At 35.1% G+C, this 14,951-nt stretch overlaps 1 protein-coding gene across 4 annotated transcripts in view; it reads left to right on the forward strand.

Moving 5' to 3' along the window:
* Window positions 1-14,951, forward strand: part of NAA16 (N(alpha)-acetyltransferase 16, NatA auxiliary subunit) — a 62,131-nt gene that overhangs the window by 20,465 nt on the left and 26,715 nt on the right. Inside the window, exons 6-10 of one of the 4 annotated variants that reach the window (XR_004061247.1) lie at window positions 2,628-2,781; window positions 4,298-4,417; window positions 6,536-6,631; window positions 8,779-8,915; window positions 10,105-10,204. Coding sequence is in view for 3 of the 4 variants with exons in the window: in XM_030961850.1 (XP_030817710.1) it covers window positions 2,628-2,781; window positions 4,298-4,417; window positions 6,536-6,631; window positions 8,871-8,915; window positions 10,105-10,211 (522 nt within the window). In the remaining variant the exon portion in view is untranslated. Of the gene's footprint in view, window positions 1-2,627; window positions 2,782-4,297; window positions 4,418-6,535; window positions 6,632-7,692; window positions 8,595-8,778; window positions 8,916-10,104; window positions 10,212-14,951 lie in introns of those variants that run through there. The other 3 variants (XM_030961850.1, XM_030961867.1, XM_030961859.1) reach the window with 3 other exon arrangements.

Raw genomic sequence — 14,951 nt, forward strand, 5'->3', positions numbered from 1 at the left:
TCTTAATTTTTTATTTTATTCCTAATTTTTGCATCAGGCCCACAAATACAGATATGGACAGAAAACCTCTGGAGTTTTGGGGGTCTGCTCTTAGGTATGTTTTGGCTGCATCTTGTCACATTCTTTCAGTGACAGTTGTTAGGGGACCTGTGGTTGACAAGCTGATCCTTTTGTGGTCCAGGAGGAGAGGAAAAAAATCTATTCTGAAACAGCAGAATTGAGTTCAGGAGAAAGTTGGGCATGTCCTGTGGAAGAATCATAACTCTTCTAGGGGGAGGGAGGAGTAAAGATGTATTGAGCAGCAATAACAATGGTGTGGACATTGTCTTTATAGAGTATCTTATTCTTTATAAAACAACCTGATTATTTAGATTAACTGCTGGGGTTGTTAACTGCTTGCCTTCTGATGAATTACAGATTTAAATCTTCATTAAATTGATGAGATATCAAGGTATCTTTGAAAATGGACTTTTCTTAAAATTACTTTTAAAAATAACTTTTTAAATTGAGTGATAGTAAGTGCAGTATCCTTCTGGTGGATTTACTCTATGTGTATGAATAATTTAATTATTTTGTTAGGGTTTTTGGGTTTTTTTTGGTTGTTGTGGGGGGTTTTTGTTGGGTTTTTTGTTTGTTTGTTTGTTTGGGGTTTGGGGTTTTGTTTTGTTTTTGTTTTTTTTTTTTGTAATCCTGCTGAGCCAAAACAGCCATGAGGTGGTCAATGGATATGTATTGTGTATATATTTTTTATGGCTTTTTGGATAATCTGTGTTTTGACGACCTAAAACCAATTCATGATGTGCCAAAAAAGCTGTGCTACTTGTGGAATTTGGAATTTAGATATGTGCATTGTGTTGGAGGAAAGGATATTTTTAGGAGGAGGTGAAGGAGAGAGGACTGAATTGGTGCTCTGCAGTTTGGTTCCATGGTATTGCAGTAATTATAAACAGGAAGACATGCTTAGTGCTAAACCCCGTTCCATGAGTCCATGCTGTGAAGCAGTTAAAAATGCTTTCCTGGTAACAATGTTTTTATTAGTGATTTCTAGTGGGTGACCTAGACTAGAAATTGTGCAAAGGTGGAAATGGAAGTGGAGGTGTAGATAAGAGAGCTACTTTGAGAAGTGTGTAGAATTTCATGCTACCTGCTGACTATTTGTGTATGGTATAGTCTTGTTCCATTAGAGATCATTTGCTATACTGTATTAGCTGGTAAAAAATGTACTTGAATGATATTGTTTTCATAGTTTATTGTCAGATACGTACGTCTTTACAGTATTTTATTTAGTAATACTATCTTTCAGATCACTTATATGTAAAAGCAAATATTTCTAAAAATGCCCAGCAGTACTGTAAAAGTTGGCTCTCAAAATCTGAAGAGCATGTAATCACAAATACTAAATCGTATAGAATCAGTTTGTGCTTTGGGAAGGGCTGGAAGTAGTGGTTTAGGATTGTCTTCTTAATAAGAAAGTTCCTTTCACCCGGTGTAATGTTTTGGTTGTTTGTGTTGTTTTTTCTTATTAAATAATTTGTCTTTAAAGATCAAGGAAAAGCTTTTTTTAGGGAACAGAAAATCAGAGTAAACTGTTTAGTGACCAATGTGACTTCGAAGTGTTGGTTGCTCAGGAAGAAACAAAGTATGTAGTGTCACAGGAGAAAATATCATTAACATTTGTGAAACTCAACTGCTTCTCATCTTTTATTATGTAAAAAATCATGTTAGATTATAAGTCTCTCTCAAAATTTCTGTTGGGACAGTACATTTCATATAATTTTATTGCTCTGTTGGGCTTTTTCTGGAGATTGCATTTGCTCTCTAACATTCTTGCAATTGGAGTAGTTTTGTATATTAGTGAAGAGCATTTAGTATGAAAAGAATTACTATAACTCTGGTAAGACTTTTCATTGCCCAAATCTGCTTTAGGGAGTTATTCTCTGAAAGGAATGATTTTCAATGTCACCCTGCTTCTTTGGCTGTTGTAGCACTGCAAGTTGGATAAGCCAGTAGTTGTACTGTAGCCTTTAGAAAGTTCTAGGTTTGCAACTGCAGGCAGACCTAAAAATAATTATCTGTTGATTGAAAAAATCTGTATGCTTGTGTGCTGTATTTTCTGGGATATTGAAGTTCAGTACAGAGAACACTTGGTTAGAGAGAAATAGTGTAAGTTTTCTATCTGAAAAATTCCAGTTTTCAAGTTATGGATGGGTCATTCCTCTTGGAAATAGTTTGATCCAGAACTCTGGTATACTGAAAATGATGCTGTCAGACCCCAGCCATCTGCTGTAGAACTTATGTCAAAATTGTTGTGTAGCACATGAGTGCTTCAGAAAGAAAATGTGTGAAGATGTTTGCTTTCTCTCATACAATTCAGTTTTCAATTAGCTTGCCACAGTGATAGAAAAAAAGAGAAATAAAGGATTTCTTCTAAAATGTTAACTACAATGGATATCCTTAAATGAGTCTGATTTGATTGTGAGTAATGGAAGTTTTACATGTTGAATATTTAGGTGGTGTATATAAACATACCTGATTATGTTCTGTAGCTTAAATCTTGTATTCTGTAATACAGCGTACATTTGAGGTACAGGTAAATGTTAACTGATATATTGTTTTCTTCCCCCCAGGTTCCTCCTAATAAAATAGATTATGAATATAGTGAACTGATTTTATATCAGAATCAAGTGATGAGAGAGGCAGATCTTTTTCAGGAGTCTTTAGAACATATAGAGACACATGAAAAGCAAATATGTGATAAATTAATAGTAGAAGAAATCAAAGGTAAGTCATTATTATTCTTCCCTTACCCAGTTTTGTTAGAAATTTTTGCTAATAGCTTTCAGATACAATAAAGCAGTGAAAGGAAGAAAATACAGTATGTAAAGTCTTTAATTTATTTGTAACAATTACTATAGGAAAACTGATACTAACAGATTTACAGTTTTGTGCACAAGTAAATAACTTTTCCTACCAAAGGTGGCAGTGGATGCAGGTAGTCTCTCTGGGTTTGACACAGAAATAGAGGAAATCTCAGATTATGTTGGTACACTAGAGTAGCTTTCCATAAATCAGAACTATTATAATCCAGTTTTAGTCTTATGAAAAAGAATTTTATAAAGAATACTGTTCAAAGTGCAAACACAAATTTTTCTTTTTATATGACTGAAGTATCAAGTTCTTGTTTCCTTTTCAAGTTTCCTAATGCACTTACTTATTGAAGTGAATACTGAAGTTGACCTTTTTGGCTAAAAATAACTCTCAGTTGTTTTGTGGATTTGAAGTGCTAATACTGGGTTCTGAATATGTGTGAGTAATGGCACGTGTTCTTCAGCTACTCCTTGCCTGCACAGTTGTGATTAGGGCTGACCCTGACCAGTGGGGTAAGCCCCACACAGCTACCCACTCATCTCACCCAGCCTTGCTTGTCAAATCAGGAGAGAATAGGAAGAGCAAAAGGAGGAGAACTTGTGCATGGAGGTGAAGATAGCTTGAGTGATGGAAAGGGGAAGGAAGGAAAATCAAACCCAGCTCATTGACTTACGCAGTCCCTGTACGCTTCCCACAGACTGATGCTCAGCTAGTCTCCAGGCAATGGCTACCTGCCCCAAGACTCCTCCTTAATTTTTATTGCTTAGTATGAAACTAAATAGCACAAAATATCTCTTTGGCCAGTTTGGATCAGCTGACCAGGTTGTGTCCACTCCTGCCTTATTGTCCACGCTGGTCTACTTGCTGGGTGCCAGAGTCAGGGTAAAAAGACAAAGCCTTGATGGTCTGCATGTACTGCTTAGCAGTGGTGGAAATGTTGGTGTATTTATCAACATTTAGTCACAAATCCCAAAACAGCCCAGCAGGAGCTGCTGTCAAGAAAATTAATTCCTTTCAAGCTAGACCTTGTAGAACAATTTACTTGGCAGCAAACCAGTGTGATTTAACCAGTTAAAAACTGATCAGTTGATGTAAAAAATGTGCTTAAGAGCTTGATAAAAACTGATCTAGTTGTGTGATGGAGTCCTGGAAGGAGTAGTTCCTTTCATTTGACATTGCCAGTAGCTATTTTAAATACTCAGATACAGACATTCAGGTAGTCTTTGTCTTCACAGGTGATGAATGTTCTGAGCTCTATATGTGGTAGCTTCAAGTAGCATTCATAACACACAGCATGTGCCTTTGGGAAAATAAGGCTTCTTTCTAAGAATCTGTATGTTTAAGAACAATTTTATATATCTAGTATTGTAAACTTTAGTCACACATGTTTTGTGATGTAATTCATAGTTCTGTACTGTGTTGTTTCTAGGAGAGATGTTACTGAAGTTAGGAAGACTGAAAGAAGCTGGTGAAGTATACAAGGAGTTAATTGAGCGCAATGCAGAAAACTGGTATTATTATGAAGGCTTAGAAAAGGCCTTACAACCTAGTAAGTTAAGCTACACACATACAGTGAAAATATGTATGATGTAGGATGCACTGTTTGATATGGTCCTGCTTTAGATTAGAAAGTTCTACTTGGCAGAAGATTATATACCTTCTGATCTTGATTTTTGTGTAGTATGTTCTTTCATTTTTAAAATGTTCACTGAAAAACTTGTATGCATGAAAATACCAATACCAAATATTTATCTTCTTGGGACTAAGGGTGATATTTACTAAGATGCTTATATGAAGAACATTGCCTTGCCACATGTGAACTTGGAAACCAAATGGCTAATAATTCCTGTCTAGTAGTTGATTATCAGACTGTTATCATATGCCACAATTTTATGTAATTAGAATTTTGAAACGTGTTTATGTGGTACCTCTTTCTAGGGGCATGTAGGAAATACTCAAATATCTATTTAGGATGGCCTTTTAAGACAGACCATCTGAAAAAAATGCCATTTTTTCCCTATTTTTTAAGTTGGCACTTTAGAAGGTAAAAGTGATAAATGTGCTACAGCCTTTGTTACTTCAATGACAGCTCATGTTTCTGCTATTGTGTTTTTCCAGAAAAAATAGCTCATTTTTTCAAAACTGCAACATTGCAACTCTTTATGCTACATTAAGTGTTTTGCAGTGACAACTTTCCAGAGTGTTTACATTTATACAGGAATGGTTTCTTTGCGTTTCTTTTCACTAATTAGTGAAAGTTTATTGGAATTATTCTGATGACATCATAAATCATAAGCTCACAATTATTTGTAGATGTTATAGCTGCATTACATTTCTCAACCAACTTTCTTCTAGAAAGTTTTACCATTAGGTCTCATGAGGTCTGAGAATACAGTTAGTGATTGGGTAATGAAAATTATTTAATTTGTTACATATATTCAGAGTGTAGTGTTGCTCTTTGAGTGGTTTTCCTGGTGAATCCATAGAGTTGAATCACGTGGTTATTGTGTCAGAAATTAAGCTACCCAGGAACTCAGTTATTCTCTCTGATACAACAAGTTTGTTGACGAAAGCATGTAGTTTTTAACAGAGAACCAGTCCCGTAATTTTTGACATATTAAAATCCTATGTAGACTAAACTGTACTAATTCTATAAAACTAATAATGCTACTTTATTTTTTAGGTGGTCTTAGGACTATTTCCTCCCCCATGGTAAGTTCTGGAGCTCCAACTTGTGACTTCAATTAGGGCTTTTATATGCTTTAGTTCCAGTCCAAACAATATTTTAGCATTACTTTTATAACTCTACATCTGTTGGAGACACTGGGTAATAGATTCCCCCCCCTTCCCCAACATCTGAGCTCAGTGACAAGATAAACTGTTTTTCTTCTGAAAGGAAAACAGATATATTTAATACATGTGTATTGTAGCCTTGATCTGTGCATTCAGTTTTAAATTGTTGGATGAATTTAATATTTTAATATTTAAGCAAAATCGATTTTATTTACATTAAAAATGACATTTTAAAGCAAAAGATTAGTGTTATTTAAGTTCTAACCACATTGGAGCTCCAAAGCATATTATGGGGGAAAGGGGAGGAGTGGGCAGAAAATCTTCAAGTAGCTTTATTTTTGTTAAACATTAAGGTATAAAGAGTTTGGTACTCAGTACTTACTGGCAGTATTGTACCCTGGTTTTGCTGTCACCAGAGGACCTATAATAGAGGTGTACTTGTATAGTGTGCTATCTCTATACCTATGCTTAAAATGCAGCATGTTTCTCTGAATGCTTTAAGTCTGAAATGAATGCATGGTGAAAAAAGGGTTAATTGAAGCTATGAATGTAATACAAGGTATGAATGTGTCTGAAGGACCATGTAACTGAAAGAAACCAAACTCCAGCTCTGTGTGATTGAATGTGCAAGGTCCTGTTTACAGTTTATCTTCAGAGTGATTAATGCTGGTAGTTGTGTATTGTATATGAGGTATGTTCTCAGTACAGTTTTATGATTAACTGGAAGAAGTAACATGAAATGTTTAAATTGTTCCAAATCCACATAAGGAGCCTAGTTGAATTAATTCTCAACACTAAATTCTCAACATTTAAAGACATTTAAAATAATAGGTTTTTGTCTGTTACTTATATCTGTTGTATTTGCTGATAATAGGCACTTTAGAAGAGAGGCTTCAGATTTATGAAGAAGTTAGTAAAAGACATCCCAGAGCAGTTTCACCTAGAAGATTACCTTTAAACTTTGTTTCAGGTAACAAGTTGCATATCTGTTCTTCCTATATTTTTCTGCAGTTTTCCTCGGGCTGTTTAATGTGTATTTAATACCTACCTGTGCATTTAATACCTACTTGAACAACATAGACCAATCAAATGTATGCATTTCTCTTGGGTTAGACATAATTCTTGTAGGTTTTAGGAGTTGATAGAAAAGGTTCATACACTCAAATATGATGATATGAGTGATGTAATATTTGTGATGATAAAACTACAATACAGAATGATATGTAGATTGTAGGAATTTCTATACGTAACTTTTTTGCTTTATGCAAGTTAAGATCATGAGTTAAAATGTAGGGTATAGTACACTTTAATTCAAGGTGTGGGTGTATATATTTATACATACCCCCTCCTGTATCTTTAATATGCATACTTTTACTAGTAAAATGTATGCCTACTTTCTTGTAGAGCCATTAGAACTTAATTTGACAACAGAAACTACCTTTGTGCTGCTAATTTGATAAGAAAAGGAAGAAAAATATCTGCAGTATTATGTAGCCGAAATGATTTCATTTTATAGCTAAATTCTTTGTGACTTTGCCCTTTCAAAATTTGTTTTGAAATACGGTGCACAAATACCCTCAGTTTTGGAAGAAAAATTTGTACATACGTGTTAAAATAGAAAGCTGGGCTCTTCTAAAATGGAAGGAAGGAAACTAAATGAAATGGTAAATACCATAAAAATATATAATTAGTGTGTAGCTGTTTAGATGCTGAAATTCCAGTAGAAGACTCTTAGAAAGTACATGAGCTAGATATCAAATATCAAGAAATTTGAGATCAGTTGCAAATTCCTGACATAACTCCTCATGCTTTTAAATTTCTAAGGTTAGTTTTTGGTTTAGCTAATTTGCTCAGCACCGCATTTGTGGCTACCTTTAAATGTTCCAGAGCATCTAGTCCACTCCCCTGCTGTTGCTCATGTGTCTGAATGTGCATACATATTTCCTGTGTAAAATCAAAAGATTTTAACTGCTTCATAAGAAGTTACCACTTGTGCCTTTTATCATCCTGTATACTTCTGTTTATTTGTAGATACAGGGGGAAATTTTAAGGCATTTCAGCTAGTTTTGAAAAGCTGGGTGATGAGTAATTTGTTATGGTATCACAGAAAACAAGGTAATAACCTGCAAAACACTTTCCTGTATCTTTATTAATAGTGTTTTGCTGTTGACTTCATTTTGCTGTGTTTTGCTCTAGATGGCCTTACACCTGAGAGTGTAGCTTCACAGCTTATGTTCATTCAAGTAGAAATATGTATAGTAACGAGAATTTGTTGCTCATGCTGTAGGATAAATGAAAGCAAAATCCATTATTAGATTGGTCAAGAAAAATCTCTTGGCTGCTTTCTGTTGCATTTTATAACAAATAAGAATTTTTCAAAATTAAAATTTGTTTCTGCTAACTTATTAAGCCTATCAGGCATGAATATGTAAGACTTGTTTTTGATCCTGTAGAGATTAGTCTATTTACTAATGATTTTCTGTGTTTACAAGTACAGGAGACAAGAATTTCTTTTGGTTGAAATTTGATAGTGAGAATGTGAAGGTGTAGAAAGAAACATCTTTGCAGAAAAATGTTGGCAAGTTTCAAGAGGCTAGAATTTCTGGTTAAATGCAGTTGCTGTTCCAGTGTGGTCACTGACCATTTACAGCTGTCACTGTTTGATTCAGAATTAAATTGCTCTTGAAAATTAAAATACTCTAAAATCCAGGCTTATGCTAAAAGGACAAGTTCTTGTCCAGACCTTGCTGTGCATTGAATCCTAACCTTGTATTTGAAGGAAATCAGCTCCTTGATCGAGCTGGATACTGCCTTAATGGAGGAAGGCTGTTACCATCAATTTTACTGATCAAGTGTGTGTGCATGCATTTTTAGATTTGTTTATGCTCTTGTGGTAAGGTGTGTGCCTCAGACTAAATTGTAACTCTGTTTCTTGTCATAGGTGCCCAGCTGTGTGCCTTCTTTTTTTTTTTTATTTTGTTTTAAAATTGTTTTCTGTAAGTAAATAGGGACACTTGAATCTTGCTTTCCTAAATTCTAGATTATGATTCTTCCAGCAAAATAATAAATTAGAAGAATTCAACAGGAGAAACTGAGATGGATTTTTTCTTTATATAGGGGAGTTTCTGTACTGTGAGACAACATATTTTAATTAATCCATCCGTAATAAAGCATGTTCTTACAGTCCAATTATGGATCGCAATCCACAGGTAGTAGGAGTTTCTATATGCAGCAGTTTGGTTTAGTACAGCAAGGTGAGAACATGAATTTCTTTCATTGGTCTCAGTATTTATTAGCAACACTGCTGATAATAGTAAGTGTAGGACAATTGAAAATTGATAGAAGTAAATGAAAATGTTATATACAAAGCAGTAGTGTCTGCATTTTCTGAATATCTAAAAAAAGCTGTTAATAAAGTTTTTAATGTATTCTTATTGAAGTTAAGTTTATTTCAACAGTTTTGTCAGTTTTATGGGTGAATCTTAGTATTGCATGAAGTGAGGTATTTTCTTGTTGATAAGGTTAGAGAAGTCCATAACAGAGGAGGCATTGAAGTGTGGGAGAAGTTCATCCCTATGCAAAGCGAACAAAGTCAATAAAAAGAAAAGAAAAAAATCCCAACCAACCAACAACAACCACCCCTTCCAGCCCCCCACCCCTTCCCTGGCTGTAAGCGATCACTTTCATCATAGGAAAAAACAAAGAAAACCACCTGTTTTCCTGGCTGGATGTTTTCTGTTCAAAGTACTGCTTTTTCTGCCTTTTTTTTTAACAGCATTTTTCAGAAAGGTAGCACTTAGTGCAAGTATTGTTATTTTAACTGACAATATAATTGCATCAGATTTTTAACTTTCTGAAGTATATTTTGATACAGGTGATTCTGATGTGCAGCTTATATTTCTGAAACAATAAATCTTGTTTCTGATTCCAGAAACAATCATATCACATGTCCTACTAATAAAAATAGGACTAGAGGAGTAGCAAAAGATTCCTTTCATCCATCCTCAAATCAGGATACTTTATATCTGCACTACTCCTAACACATTTGTCTAACTTAATCATAAAAACCTCCAATGATGGAGGTTTTGCAAGATCTCCATTGTTATTCTTAATATTATAGGGTGTTTTCAGTGTTTAAATAGCTTTTGCTACATCCTCTGTAGTCAGCACGTAATATTTTCTCTTTCTAATAGACTGCAGGTTTGAGGACTGTGACCATGTTGGCCAGCAGACTCCTAAACACTAGCAACTTAAGCATTTTACTCTGTTTTTTTTTTTTTAATCTAGAGCATATTTGTGTCTTATTTAAGAACAAGAAAGACTAAAGCCCTCAGTTGCAGTTTCTCAGTTCCTCTGTTATGCGGAGTTGCGCAGCAGTTAGTGCGTATATTTATATAACACTTGCAATCACTGACATATAACCAAACACACTTTTGTTCCTAGGTGAAAAATTTAGAGAACTAACGGATAAGTTCCTGAGGGTTAACTTCAGTAAAGGCTGCCCACCCTTGTTTACCACTTTGAAATCTTTATATTACAATCCAGAAAAGGTAAAATTTAGTATTTATTTGGTTTTAATGAAGTCTTCTGTATTGAATTGCTAATAGACTATCTAAGAGTTTTGGTAGCTTGCCCTGTAAACTACCAATTAGAGTTGTTGAACATTTTTTCTGTAATGTGCTATTTTGTCATATGTGAATGATCACTTGATGTCAAAATGCTTGAAGTCAGATTGCTGCAGAGTGCACTGAGGTTCTTGAAAAATCAGTGATCATTAACTTTGTGTGCTTTGAGTGGAAGTGTTACAAAATTCTTTCAACTTATGGTTTATGATGTCACCAGAAGTAATGCTTTTAAAATAACAGGTGGCTGTTGTTCTATATACATTTCTGAATTGCATGAATACATTAGTATTTTCCACAAAGGCTTGTTTCCTTTTTCAGTCTTTCACTAAAACTTCAGTGTATATTTTTTGTACTTCTAAACTCTGTTTTGGTGTAATTGTGTCACAAAAGAACTGTTGTTTCAAATATAATTCTTCCTTCCAAACTGACAATAAGGTATACCAAAAAAAAATTTTTAACTAAAGCATGTTACTCAACTGTGTAGAAATCAGAATAATTTAGATCATTCTCTTCAGATATATCTCTTTACATCTTTGCTACAAACATTATAGGTATTCTAATCCATTCATGACATAAAAGAGGGATGTGTATCTGGAAAAACCCTAAATACATGATGCAATTTTTCAACCAGAAGTGAATACTTTTTTGGACTAAAATTATTCTTCTTTCCAAGAGTTTCTTGCTAGCGTTGTAACATGAAATTTTCAGTACACTTCTGTAATCTCTACTTTTTCCATGGTTGACATAATTTTAATAAATTCTGATATCGTGTTGTTGTGGTTTAACTTCAACTGGCAACTTAAGTACCACGCAGCTGCTTGCTCACTCTACCCTGCCTGATGGGGAGTAGAATCAGGAATACCTAAACCTTGTGGGTTGAAATCAAGACTTAACTTCAATGTTGAATCAAAATAAACCATAATAATACTAATAATTGTAATGACAAGGGGAGAGGGAAGAATAAAATTCAAGAGAAACAAATCATGCACAGAACAACTGCTCTCTATTCACTGACCAGTGCCCTGCCCATCCCTGAGCAGTGATAGACAGCTCACAGCCAACTCCCCCCATTTATATACTGGCCATGACACTGTATGGTATGGAATATCCTGTTGGCTACTTCAGGTCATCTGTCCTGGCCATGCTCCTTCTTGGCTTCTTGTGCCCCTGCTGCCTCACAGACCATGGGAACCTGAACAGTCCTTACCCCAGTGCAAGCACACCTTAGCAAGAATTGAAACATCAGTGTCTTATCTGTACTCATGCTAAGTTCCAAACACAGCGCTCTACTGGCTACTAAGAAGCAAATCAACTTTATCTTAGCTAAAAACAAGATACTTGTATAGTACAGACTTTTCTATAGTGCCTATTGCTAATGCACACTTATCAATGTAAATGAAATGGGATTGAAATTTTTTACATTTTAATACACAGGGTATCTAGATAGAAGCACAGTCAATGTTAGGGAGGTCTAACCTCTGCTATTTGAAGTGTGGAGAATCTGGACGTTGAAAGATATGTTTTAACTCATTTGGCATCTGAAAAGATTTTTAGCACTTTATTAATTTTTGACATGATGGGTTAAAAAAGAGGGCTACCATATTTTGAGGCAAACTTACACGGAAGAGTTCCTTTGTGGTAGTCATCTTTGTTATACCAAATCAGTGCTGCTCAAAACTGCCAGCTTAATCCTAAAAAGTAATTAAAATCCAGAGCTTTGCATTTTCTAAGCATGCTTGGGATTTGTTTGTGCTGCTAACTTCTGCAAAAGGTTTTTTGTCATATTTCAAATTATTTCCTTATCAAAGCAGGCTGTCTTTTACATTTAACTTGGCTGGGTTTACCTATAGCTATGGTGTGACAGAAGAATCTTTGAAATTAAGAGAAACTTTAATTTTAGTCCCTGACAGTTAATTTTAGAATTACTAAAATTTAGAGGTTGAGAGCAGAAAATTGTGACAAACTAATGTCAACTGCATCTTCCAGGAAAATACTCTATTTTGATATCTAATTTGTCTAAGTTGGAACTTAGTAGTACCTTCTTACATAAATTGCTTTTGTAGTTTGGCTGAAAGAGGGTTGTAGTCAGTATTGTGTTATGCCTTCTAGAAAATACCTAGCAAAATTCTGATTTCTCTGCCAGTTGGGAAGAAAGTTGCCCCTGTGTTTCTTTGGAAATAAGTGTAGTTTGGTGCAGTCAACTGTGGTTGGATTTTGAAGTGGCATAGGTATGAAGATTTGATGAAAGAGCTGGTATTTAAGCCTAGGAAGTTCCTTCATTCTAGAGCTCAAGGTAGGTCTATGATTCATGAACAGCAAGGAGAAAAGGGTGGTTGTATAGAAGGCAGACATTTGTTAGATGTGTTCAGGAAAATGTTGTTTATCATCTAATTGCTGTAAGATGGTACTCGGCCTTTTGGCTGTGCTAGGTAGGCTTCTTCCCAAGGTGTCTATTACATGAGCACTTCATATCTATGAAACTAACATTAAGGAAGCTTTCCCGGCTGTTCCTGGAAAGAATTAATGAATGCCCTACCAAAAATAAAATTGAAATCACTGCAGTGCCAACTGGGTGCATGGCATGTTATTTTTTCAGCTAACCGGATTGAAATTTGTTTACATACTTGTGCAAATATTGGTGTAATGAAGGGTGTGGATTACAACTTGCTCTTCACAAAAGAATGAGCCTTACTTTGATTAAGTAGGAAAGGTGGTTTTAATCTTCCTTCACAGTGCAAGTAGAATTGTTTAAGATCCTTTGGGTGAAATCTCAGAAGGGTGCTGTAAGTAGGAAATGTAAAGCTGTTTGTTTCAATAAAAAAGTAATTTTAAGGTTATTGCTGGAAGAAACTTTCAGCAACCAAAGACAAGAGAATCTTAAATATGTTCAATAAAGAAAGACTGCCAAAAAGCAACAAAGCTCTATGTATACTCAAAGACTTGTTTTGAGGTAAATCATTCCTTAATAAATAAGTCTCTAATGAGTTAAAATATGCTTCATATTGCATTATGCAATCTGTGCCTTTCCTGTAATTCTGGAGCAGAAAAAAATTTGTGTGTTGGCCTTGTGTTCAGTTTGTGTTGTGCAGGGGCTTATATTTCACTGCACAATTGGGTTTAAAAGGAAACTTCAAGATTTGGTAACTGTGAAACTTGAATGATTGAGAAAGTAACAGAGGTGGTGTGGTGAAACCTGGGACAAGTGGTGCTGGATTTCATCACTCCCAGCAATACTGTTGCCTCTTAGGAGGAAGTTGCTAACCCACTGATGATTATGTTAAAGCAGACTTTAAAAGAACTACAGAACCTGATGTGTAGAAGGTATTAAGCTGGCTTTGCTGTAAATTACTGTGCATGCTTTTGCAGCAAGACCCAGTTTCAGACTTTGTGGTCCATCACTGCTTGCAATTCGGAGATCTGACTTATATTTTTCTCCATAATTCTACAAGGGAGTTATACAAGACATGGTTTAATCCTTCAAAGCTCTTCAGATGAGGTTGTGATTTCTTCAGGCTTTCTGCTGTTATGCTACTGCAATAAAGTAGCATGTGAACTGGTTTGCTTTTTTACTGTTTCTTCTTTGTCAAGCCACCTAGACTGGAGGAGACATAAGTAGTTCAGGCTGAAGGGTGTGAAGCCATAAGAAAAGAGGCTAATGATTGTCTTTTGCCTGGAAACTGTACTGTCATTTTAACTTGATCAATGTATTGTGCTGTGGATAGAACTTTTGATTATAAAAATACTGCAAATAATATAAAATACAAAAAATATAAAAATATAAATATACTTTTTAGAAAACACACCAGCTATTCAGTATCCTGAGTCCAGTTCTACGCCATGCCATAGAATAAAATTACTCTAATATTGGAATAAGGAGAGGGGCATTGAGTTGCAGGATGAACAGTTGGACAAAGGCCATTTGAGTCAATGTCTGCTTACTTTTTTTGTAATATTGGCAATTGATTTTGTACAGGTTATGTGCATGAAAAAGGAGTAAAAGCAGTTAGGATATAAAGAGTTCAAGTTATTTCTCAAGTGAGAATTGTTACTGTGCTCCCTGTTTGTAGATACCAAAGGCATGCACTAATCACTTCCTAACTTGCTACACTGGTACACAGCCAGATTCCATGTCTTTCCAACTGAAGGCAAGGTCAATTGGAGGGTGGTAGAGACTGCTGGACTCAGTCTTACGCTGTTTTCCAGTGTCTCATTCAAAGGAAGTTTATAATATCATATAGACTATGTTCAGTGGTACATCATTTGCTGATACTCAATCATAGATCACTTTTATCTGCAAAATATTACAGAAATTATTTGATGGAACACTGTCTTGATGGTTTTGTGTTTTAAAAAAAAATACTTGAAATGTTCATCGCTACCAACTTGTTTCAGATGATTCTTAAAGTAACCACTGTGCATTGTGAAGAAATTAGCTGTGCTTTCCTTCTGTTCATTATATGGCAGCCTGAGGCTTTTTAAAGTGAAAACCCTTGGTTATAATGAAGTAGTGTAAATGAGTCTGGTTATATAAAGGCAAAGTTCACAAATGGTTCACAAATGTAAAAAGCTTTGCACCAGATTCTACTGACCCATGAGGTTTGGAGAAAGGAAATGGCTGATCTGAACAAGAGCGGAGAGCTTCCTCTACAGGTTACTAGTGTTAAA

Source organism: Camarhynchus parvulus, chromosome 1 (assembly GCF_901933205.1).
Source record: "Camarhynchus parvulus chromosome 1, STF_HiC, whole genome shotgun sequence".
Taxonomy (NCBI): domain Eukaryota; kingdom Metazoa; phylum Chordata; class Aves; order Passeriformes; family Thraupidae; genus Camarhynchus; species Camarhynchus parvulus.